The 11,123-nt window shown below is 38.2% G+C and overlaps 1 protein-coding gene across 3 annotated transcripts in view; it reads right to left on the bottom strand.

Annotated features, from left to right (window-relative positions):
- Window positions 1-3,260: 3,260 nt before the first annotated feature.
- Window positions 3,261-11,123, bottom strand: part of AKAP11 (A-kinase anchoring protein 11) — a 42,136-nt gene continuing 34,273 nt past the window's right edge. For all 3 annotated transcript variants that reach the window (XM_082075971.1, XM_082075972.1, XM_082075973.1), the window contains one exon: window positions 3,261-7,612. In XM_082075971.1, the coding sequence (XP_081932097.1) occupies window positions 7,466-7,612 (147 nt within the window). In that variant the 3' untranslated portion in view covers window positions 3,261-7,465. The remainder of the gene's footprint in view (window positions 7,613-11,123) is intronic.

Raw genomic sequence — 11,123 nt, 5'->3', positions numbered from 1 at the left:
TTGCTTTCCATAGAGTCATATTTTAGGTTCCTAGAGAAACATTATCCATCTCCTCTAAATCTACTACTTCCAGCATGAGGAGACGGTTCTTTGTTGTATTTCTGTCTGTACTGCGTTAGCATTTTTGTAGCAGCAAGAATAATATGTCTGATTTTGTGTGGTTAATCAATCTAGCTGCAACACCTGCTCAGAGCACAATATTACGGGGCAATAATTACAAAACACATTATTCTCAGAAACAGAGACACTGACTGTTTGTTATTAAAGGTTATACCTATCTAAACTGAGACCTGATGTAAGTGGGGGTGAGACACGAGGATTTTGCCAGCTTTCAGAAGGAATGAGTTTTGCCCTGTCTGTGTCTGGAAGCCACTGTTACACAGCACACTGGACAAACATCCACATCACAGAATCACAGAATGGCTGGGGTTGGAAGGGACCTCTGGAGATCACCTAGACCAACCCACCTGTTAAAGCAGGTTCACCAGAGCAGATCACACAGGAATGTGTCCAGGTGGGTTTTTCATGTCTCCAGAGAAGACACCACAGCCTCTCTGGGCAGCCTGTGCCAGTGCTCTGGCACCCTCAAACTAAAGTTGTTTTTCCTCATGTTTAGATGGAACCTCCTCTGCTTCAGTCTGTGTCTGTTGCCCCTCATCCTGTGGTTGGGCACCACTGAAGAGAGTTTGGTCCCATCCTCTCAACACCCACCCTTGAGATATTTATTATAGAAGCATAAACAAGATCCCCTTTCCAGCTTCTCTTCTCCAGGCTGAACAGACCCAGCTCTCTCAGCCTTTCCTCATAAGAAAGATGCTCCAGACCCGTCATCATCTTTGTAGCTCTCTGCTGGACTCTCTCAGTGATTCTTTGTCCTCCTTAAACTGAGAAGCCCGGAACTGGACATCCACATGAATAACATAGCATGCTAGATTTACATTATACTTCAGTATCAGCTTAAAAGTTACTTTCAGATCAGCATAAAATCTAAGGGTTTTGCAAGCAATGAGCTGGGTTCCAAACCAAAGCAACCACAGATTACTTTCCTACAGGAGTGAAAAACTCAGCCAAAAGCAAGTTTAGCTCTTCTTCACTGCTTGATGATTTCTGGTAGGCAAGCCTTATTCCATAGCCTCCCGGCTAAGAAGACTCCCTTTGCTGGTTTCTAACCACTTCCACCCGCCAAGAATGAGAAGGCCAGAAGTCACATCAGGACAACAGAGTAAGGTCAAGAACGAAGCAGAAGACGACAGCCATACTACAAGACTGGACAAGGGTCAGAGAAAAGTACAAACCAGCAACAGCCACAAGGAAAGTGTAGGAGGAGACTTGGAAGTTATACAAGGTGGAGACCATACAAAATAAGAGATTAGCAGTAAGAAGGCTACAGGGGCAGATGGCAGAAAAAAAAGCACCACATTATCACACCATTTCTTCTCTCGATATCCACCTTATTCCTGGCTGAAGCATTGCAACTTCAGGAAATCAAATGAAGTGACCTGTACAAGTGTTCCCTTTTGCCCATTCTTAATTAAAAGAAACAGCTAAAAAAACCCAACCAAACCATACACATACAAAAAACAAAGCTCCTTCATCGTCCTAGAAGCAGCAGCAACCTTCGGAGGAACGAAGGCAAGACAGAATGTATATTTTGACTATGTAGAGGCCCCAATTTCAGTCTTTGTAATTCCTATGGAATGGTGTTGCGTAGTCAGGGACTAGGTAGCCAGCACCTTGACCACAGACATTCTCTCATGCTTGTCATGGTTAGTTCCCTTGCCCCAAGCAGTCACACGCTTTGTGGTCTGCCTTAACAGCAGGGGAAGAGACAGCATTTGGTTAATATGGCGCTCAATAACCAGTACTCTGGGTACGTTTCTCCAGCCTTGGCATGACTCACTTTCCAAAGCCACCTTCCAACCAGAGGCTCGGAGCAGTAACCAGCATGGAATTCAGTCACACCAGAAGCTCAGGCTCCGGAGAGAGGGGAAGGTCTGAGCAACGGCAGCAGGAGATGGAGTAGCACATGTTGGGTGAAGAGTACGGAATAGCTGGAGACTTAACTCTCAATTTCATACACCGAGGTTAAACAAAGTGCATGGATACTGTTCTGTGGTTGAATAAAGCCAGCCAGAACCAGACTGCTGAAAGAAAAATAAAGTCCAGGCAGGAAGAAAGAAGCTCAGACTAGTCCTCCACATGAATATCCTCCTCTTTCTCTTCACAAAAATCTCTTTTTTTGTTCCCAAACTCACGACTGGTCTTTTTGGGGCTGTAACATATTTTAAGAATAAGTTAAATGTTTACTTGCTTCAGTTAACATATATTTTCTACATGACTGAACTGGAGGCATTATTCCCCCCACCCTAAAAAAAAAACCAACCACCAAAAAATCTTTAAAATAGATATGATAATGAAACAAAAGAATGCTCCTTTTGTAAGTAATCTCATAAATACTGTGGAAACCTCCTTTAAACAACCATTGCAAAAATAAAGCATCAAGGAGACTTGCACATGCCTATTATTTTAAAAGTAACCTCAGCAAAACCCTCCTAATTCTTGAAATGAAACCCTGCTGAGATTAATAGATTCACAACACATACATCAAAAAAAAAAAATTGAGCTATATGCAACATCAGTACTTTTAAATCTTAGAAACGCTACCTGTGCACATCTCAGCTCAGCATCTCTACTTTGGGTAGCTGAGCATAGGCTGTTCAGTAGTTTTAACAAAATACCAAAACGTTTTGAATGATCCTATAAAACTCCGTGTTTAATACAACATTTTCATTAGCAGTGTATTCTTGTATTTATCCAGAAGACTCTTAAAGCTGCTGATTCCCCAAATACTGTACAATGTGACAAAGACCAACCTCAGTTCACACAAAAACATTAAGCCAGCCTCCCTAACCCGGCTCCCGTGCAAGATGACACTGAGGTAAACCGGTTATTGCATCCTACTTGTGTTGAGATATTAGAGGGGATTTATTGCCAGGTCTCTCCTCACAGAATCCACATGAGTTTACTTCACGGAACTGGAGCTACGGGTTTACCTTTCAACCCAAAGACGGTAAAACAGTGTTCTCACATTCCTCCTGGACGCCAATTTAATTCTGTAAGAAGTATGCCACCTACTGATGCACTATTTACCATTCTTCAAGCGCCTTCACACAACTACTGATCAAGACCAATCTTAGCTGTGTTAGCTGAAAAGAAAAACAATATTCCATGAATTTACAAGAAATGACAGCGCTCTCAAAGCCAGTGAAATGTGTTTTATTTTAAGCCACTGCTAAAACAAGGACAAATTTAGTGCAACCTGGAGTTCATAATCTGAAAACTGAATAGTTAAATTACTAAAATGGCAAAACTTGTCACCATTATACAGTACAAGACCTTCATATTCATTGAGTACAGTTACATAAAGATTTATAGTTATTCAAACTGTTTTTGGTATACAATCGCATCACTAACTGGGTTGTGAATTACTGTAACACTGCACAAATAAGCAGCAGTTCCAGCAAATTATAATAAATTTTAGTATTAAATACTATCCAGACATTACAATAGAACAAAGGCCCTCTAAAACTACAACTCCAGCTATACAACAGGAATGTACAAAGATGGTACGAAATAAAGTGACTACAGTGGCTGGGCTTTGTACTTGCCTCTTCAGAGCTCAAGTACAGTAAATGCTTGACAGTAGCGGCTCTTGCTGAAAAGCCAAAATTCTTACACTAAAATAATTCCTGAATCTTGTCTATATCTTTGCAAGTCAACTGTGTAAAACCAGGTGTTTACTACTGACTGTGTTCCCATCTCCAACAACATGCGGCTCTTCATAGAAAAGGTCCCGGACAACGTTACGTTAGAAAATGTAACATTTTAAATTTGATACCATTTTTGAGAGACCTCATTAGTCTCGGAATGTGGGTTGCTGGGTTTTTGGGGTTTGTTTGTGTTTCGTTGTTGTTTTTAAAAAAAGCTTACACAATCTTTTAAAACTCACGAACAAAGATACCACACAAATTGCATTGAAGTACATCATCTTAGCTGCTTTTTCACATCCTCATTTTGAGACAGAAAATCCTTTTTAATTTTAGCATATGGGTTTGAGTTTTGTTTGGTTATTTTAAGGCTTTTTGCATACTTCTGTATTATTTATGCATCTTCTTCTGAATGTTTAAACTTGTTTTAAATATGGAAACTTTTAATTGTTAATTTATAGAGGGACTATCTTCAAACTGCTTTTTTTCTGACAAAATCTTACAAAACATCTGAACACTTTCATTTTTCAGAACACCGAAGGTACGTATGAAGTGTTTGAGACAGGGTGTCTTCTGGAACAATAACAACATGTTATGTTTTCATCAACTTAAAAATTCAATTACCAAGTCAGGGTTTCCATATAGGGAAAAAAACCACACAGTAGGATAAAACAATCTCTACCTTATTACATGTATTTATAAAGCAGACTTGCCTGATTTGAATGGACCAAAATGCAGCCCTTCATATTTTTAGTTTTCATTTACACTTCTGTATTTGTAATCAGGAGTTTTAAATAAACTCAGTAACAGTACAATTTAAGACTCACATTAGCAAAGAACAGCTTTCTCAATGATATGGTAGACAGCACCAGTTACATATAGCCAGAGTAATGTTTCCCAAAGATTAATAAAATTATTAGATTATAATAATGTTGCCAGGCTAATTTAATGCTTTCCCAATTTTGATACTCAAGGAAAAAAGCTATCCAAAACATTTTTTTAAATGGTCTAGAAATTTTGTTGTTAAGTAAAAATGAAGTATTTTATAACATACTTTTCTCATGCAAATTTGGAAGCTATGCTGCTTTCCTTAAAGGCTAATAAATCGACTTATCCCTTAATATAACACCAATCAATAATTACATAATGTATTTGGATCCAGCCTGAAAACAAAATTCCATTTATAAAAATCTTTTTTAGTGCAACTGTTGTCTACTTAACTTTTTGAACAGTTGTAAGCTTGGGGAATCGCACAATTTACCGTGTTTCTCCAGGGAAGTAATTAAAAAGGAAACCTACTTCAGCAACTTTATAAAATCCAACATAAGGAATAAATCACTTAAAACCTGGCTGTTCCTGTGGTGGTGGTTTGTTGGTTATTTTGGTTTTGTGTTTTTTTTTGTTGTTGGTTTGGTTGTTGTGTTTTTTTTTTTTTTCCCCACATGTACAGCTTTGTATATTTACAAGGCTTTCAATATCCTGCTCAATTTGGTTTAGTACTAGTGTATCCTTGTGTCCTGAAATTCCACTTGGTGAAAATGCAAGGGTTCAAAACCCAGAGCAAAACTTCGTCCTGAGGAACTGTTGTTAGTATTTTATTTTCTTGACATCTCAATTTTATAGGTAAATAAGTACATTCTTCCTGGGTTAAAGGGAAGATATTACAGCCAGAGAATGGTTTCAACTTTTTGTCTGAAACAACACTGAAAGTCAATCTTAAAAAAAATGAAGAAAGGTATAGGGGGTCGGGGGCAACAAATCCAGACAACTTTTGTACAACTCTTCAAAAATCTGTTACTAGTTGCATCTTTGACACAGAGGAATTAAGATAACTTTGCTCCTCTGCTTTGGGCTCTAGAGAAAAACAGTTCCTGAGGCTGGACATTGTATTAGCTGTAATAAGATAACAGACCATGTAATGGTTTTTGGTCTTTTTGTCACATGGCATACACAGATCTTTCAATCCAAGGTAATAAACTATGAGCATAACAGAATTTTAAGTCAGTTGTATAAACTGGAAGTTCATACTAGTGAGATCTCACACACATAGAGATACACACACATCTATGTGTTTGCACATGTGTGAACACATACGTGCATATATAAAAACGTTTAAAGTTTTTTACTCTGTGAGAAAGGGGAACTTTGTGAGATCCAAGGCAGAAATCCAGATGACAAATGAGGACTAAAACAAAGCAGGTCTCTAAAAAGACCAGTGGAATGCCTTCCTGAAACACAACAATGTTGTAAGGAGAGTGTGACACCTCTTAGTAATTTCTGAGGTAAGAGAAATCAGAATTGTACATATGCCATTAAAATTCAAGAACAGATTTAGAGACTTTCTCCTTGTTTGTATACTATATCAACAGTTCGTTCTTCTACAAAAAAGCTCTTAAGATTCTTTTATTCTGACAAAATAAGTAAGACTCCATGTTCTCTTGCAAGTGATACAGGTTTTGAGGTGGCGACCTTGTAATTACCAGCATGTGCCTTTTTCTCTCAAAGGATGTATAAAAACAAACAAAACTCAAAAAGCATTTTCAAACCACAGGCTACGTAAAGGTGCAGATTTCCCTTCAGACAGAAGGCAAGTCAGCAACAGTGGTAAGAAAGCTGATTAGACTGCTAAAAAGACTTGATTAAAAGTGTCTCTAAAAAAAATTCAGTGAAGGTAGTTAAGAAAAATGAAAAATCAATTTGCAAGAAATTTCCCCTTTATGGTTTAATTAGCTTCCTTTGCTAAATGCTTAAGTGTTCACTGAGTAACAAAATTCTCTTTATTACTGAAAAGAAAATTCATATATGGAGGCTAAGAAATAAAGAATTAGACTAGTCAAAAAGATGGCCAAAATCTTCAGAGGAAGAAGCTTCTATCTGCTACTTTTAACACATCTATGTGAGAGACTAACACACAAATTCTGACACAGAATTAATGTCTTAGAAGTAGTCGCATACAAACAGCTTCAGTAAGAAATTTAGCACTTTAAACGTGACTGGCAAGCTTCAAGAAACCTGGCTGAAGAAGTATTTGTCAAATTATGCTCAGCTACCCACTCTGCCCTCCTACCAGCTCTATGGAAGTCAACAAAGAGAACATGTATTTGCACCTCAACAGTTTCAGAGCAGATTCTCACATCTTCACATAAATTTAAGCTCAATATAGGTGGCTTTGAAGCAGAGTGTATGAAGGGGCTACTTGGGCAGGTCACAATTTTCTCCTGGCAATGGCACCCTTGGGCACATAATACCTGGCCAATATCAGTACTATTTCTCATTGTCTGCAGCAAGGTATTCCAGAACAGATTTTTGCAGAACGTCAGTGCTCTAAGTCCCACTGTGAATACAGCACACACACAAGCGAGAAAATGAGTTATCCTGGCCCAGTGGGGATCCTGAATATCACGCCTGGGACTGTCTCCTCTGAACTCCTATCATAGACAAGGGATTTTTCATAAATATTTCAACGGTCTGAACACAGCAGTAAATACAATTACACGTGAGTGGACAATATCGATTATGGACTGTAAGTGCACGGTACCACAAAGCACAGAACAGCTATTTTGACTTTCACCTCGAAGTCTTTTAACGCTGACAATTACTTGAACATTCATTAGTTGAATTTTGCTTTACATATCTGTGTTCTTTCTATCTCCTTTCAAAAGAGGAATGAAGTGAAGAGGGTTACATCTTTGGATTTTTCAGACGTTTTCCAGGAGCCAGCCAACCAAAGACATATTTAGAGCTTGCTCTCCATCAGACACCTTCTCTGTCATTTCACAATATTTCAGCACTGCTTGCAAGAGATCTCCAACTTTCCAATCTCTTTCTCGCAGTCTTCTGGAAAGCTAAAGGGGAGACAGGGAAACACAAAACAAAATATTTTGACCAGCACATCCTGATTAACAGTTACAGAAGTTATTCTTGAAACATTAGCTCACAAGAGATCAGTTGTAATGAGTTAATCCTTATGCCCACATCTATAAAAACAAAAACTTCCGCGAGAATCAGGCACTTTTCTTTAGGGCAGTTTTCACAAAATTTTCTTCTAGAGGGAGCAACATTTTCAAATGATGTGGTGCCACAGGTATGAAGGCTGTGGTTCATCAAGACTGCAGAAAACAGGAAATTCTGAACACAACATTAAGACATTTGCCACCCCTCCCATGCCAATAATTCACATATAAAAAGACAAAACTCTGTCTTAATAAAAGGATGTGGATTTTCCTTTTACAACATATAGTGTGGTTTGGGTGGCACACAGGCTACCCTCAATGAAAACAGTGTCTTCAGAGTTGGGAAATTATAACATCTTGGTGAAGAGGAAAAGGTGAGGGTTATGTTAAACTACCACTTGGAAGCAGGGATCAGCGTAGCTGAAAATTTTTTGACCGGGGTCCAAGCAAAAAAATCTTCTTTTGCTTGTCAAGCTCAGCTATATATTGAAGAAAGCCTACCATAAGAGAAGGATGAATCTGCCCATTTGCCCAGGAGTAAAAGAATATTTTAGGTTAAACAAAAAAAAAAAAAAAACAAACACCCGACACCCACAAAAACTAACTTTACTCTCTGCAGCTTTCTGGACAGCCATCATGCTGCATTTAAAAAACACAATTTAGACACACTACTTATTCTTTGGAACTGTAGAATTTTATTGCCTTTTATACTCCCTACCATGACATTCTATACATTAAGTTAAAAAAAAAAAGTCATAAACAGTGTTCAGGGAAATATCTTCCACAGCTACCAAATTAAAAATTCATAATGTTTCTTCTATGCAGCCTGTCAGACTGCAATATGAAATTCTATTAAAAAATGAAAAGGAATACAACCTCTCTCTGCTTCTTCACCTAGGTGATGTTCCAACTGCCAACAAGGCAGGTGACGAACTGACAGAAAGAATGTGGGCATAAAAAGACGTATAAAACAATTAACTTCTTGAGTGAACAGTTCACTTGGACAAGCAAAAAGATCCTCTCTGATGTTGAGTACAACATATCTTGAACATCAACAATTTTTTCGGTGAAAAAAAATTACATCTTTTCTACACAAAAAGTGCCTGAATTCTGTAGGTATTTCTGTAAATTTTAAAACAGAGCACAGGAAGCAAGAGTTTTACAGTCTACAACAAGTAATTCTGTAAATGGTGTTTGTTGGTTTATAAAAGAACTGTCATTTTTCTTATGTCAGAAGAAAGCCTGGCTAATGTCCAAAGACCTACTTCAGCAAATACAGTGTTACATTTCTGTCCAAAGAAGATACCACCATGGTTAAGATGACAGAACTGGCACCTGGCTTCATTAATCTTTACATTTTAATTTAGAGTTCAAAGTTCAATCCCACTATTTCTTTATCAGACTGATCTGTTTCTTACTGTCAGACAAGGGAAATATTGAGTTTACTCAAAACAGATACCAGGAATCCTAAAACAGTTAGATACGGTCTGATTAAAAATTGAATATATATGTTTTTTTAATGCAGGCACTTCCATATCCATGCTGTCAGGCTTCTCAAAGAAGTCAAGAACTGTCTATTCTATTTTACTGGTTTCTTGTTCTGGCTTCTAACAAAGGTATTTTGTTTTATACACAGGTATTTAACTCCCTTCTGCCTTGCTGAGCATAACATGTGTCTTTAAGTAAGAGTACATAGCCAGCTGCAGCAAGTAGTACCTTGCCTGACACATGCTAGGAGTATTTTTGTCTTTTATGCAGCCACACCACATCATTACCCAGCTGTGAACAGCTAACACAAGCCTTTCCTCCCTTCCAGAAACCACCAACTGCTTATAGTGAAAATGACTGTTTTCCGTGTGATCTAAAGTCCAGGTTCATTCCTCAAGTAACTGAGGTAACTTACCAAAGTACCTGAGACGATCAGAATCCCATTACTGGCAAGAGATCAGTGTGTAGGCGTCAGTTTAGTTTTCTGCTGGGCTGCAGCACCCTCTGGAGGTGCTTGTCTGGCTCTACTAGTGACAGAACTGAGAACGACCATTTCTAATTTCAGACCCTCAGTTTGACGGTCAGAGATCATTCCAACTGGGAAATGGCATGGAATTAAAAAAACAGGTAATTCTTCCCTGCCCCAGAGGGGAAACAGGATTGCAGTTCATTTTAAGATAACTGCACTTAGAAAACTACAAATTAATCTATAAAACTAAGTGAATCAACTATTTTAACATGTTTTACATTTTATCCTGAGGTGTCAACTCAGTATCAATCTACAACGCAAGTGTCAAGTAGAAAAACATTACAATTTCTTAGGAGTGCATACATAATAGACACTGCTATTTTCCAGAGTGATCTTCTCAGTATATTCTCTTCTTAGGGTAGCCAGAGTGGTGTTCAGCTGCACAGCCAGCTAATAACATCTTTCCTATGCCTCCTCAGGCATTGGCTCCAATAGCAGCATCACTTCTTCGCAATTTACTAAGTCAGAGCTGGCAGAAGAATGAGAGACTAAAGGAAATATTTAAAAAGAGGCAGCCACTATCTGTTTTTTGCCTGACGTGATATATTGTGCTGTAAAATACAGGTGTCTCTCACACACAGATTTATTATTAACACTCATGGGTCCTACCACTATTCTACCCGAGTATTTGCAACACTGCAGTTCACATCCAACAACTACGACATAGATGGACAGATCTTCAAAAGATGACAAAATGACTCACGAGGTCAGAACAACGGTAGTCACTAAACCAAACTCATTCACATCAAAAGAACTTCAGCAAATGCTGGGCCAGGCACGTGAGAACAGAAAAAGTCAAGTGTTTTCTTCTTCATGTTAAGACACTTAGAAACCATACGAGGGAAGGAACATACGAAAAAGGATTAAACCCAACAGCTTCAAATAAAACCAGAAATGGAGAAAAGTATTCACAAACTGCCTTCTAGTTTATGAAAGCATGAAGTACACTCTAAGTGTCAGAACTCATGTACAACAAAATGCATTTTTGAAATAATTCTAAATCAAACATACCAACCTCCATAAAAGAAGTATAAGGGATATGTTTCAGTTTGCACTAAGAACATTTCCGAGTTTTCTGGGTTATCTTGTGATAGAATACATATACCACACAGTTACATGGGCAAAAGAAAAACAAAACAAGCATTCTTTTCCTGGGCTAGGAAAGGAGAAGCCATTCTTAGGAAAATTCAGCCCAAGTATGATCTGGACTGACCTCTAGGTACCTTTCACATTCTTACCACAAGTCTACTGCAACAAAGCACCATAGGTGCAAACATTCATCGAAGTTTGGGGGTCTATTTAGTCATACTGACCTCCACTTCTGGGCACTCCCCTTTTCTCCTGAAATGATGATTTTTTGCTTTGGAAAGCACCAAGCTGAAAGTT

Source organism: Streptopelia decaocto (assembly GCF_964273445.1).
Source record: "Streptopelia decaocto genome assembly, chromosome: 1".
Taxonomy (NCBI): Eukaryota; Metazoa; Chordata; class Aves; order Columbiformes; family Columbidae; genus Streptopelia; species Streptopelia decaocto.
The sequence above is the reverse complement of the archived record's forward strand: the minus strand, read 5'-3'. Positions and strand labels throughout refer to the sequence as shown.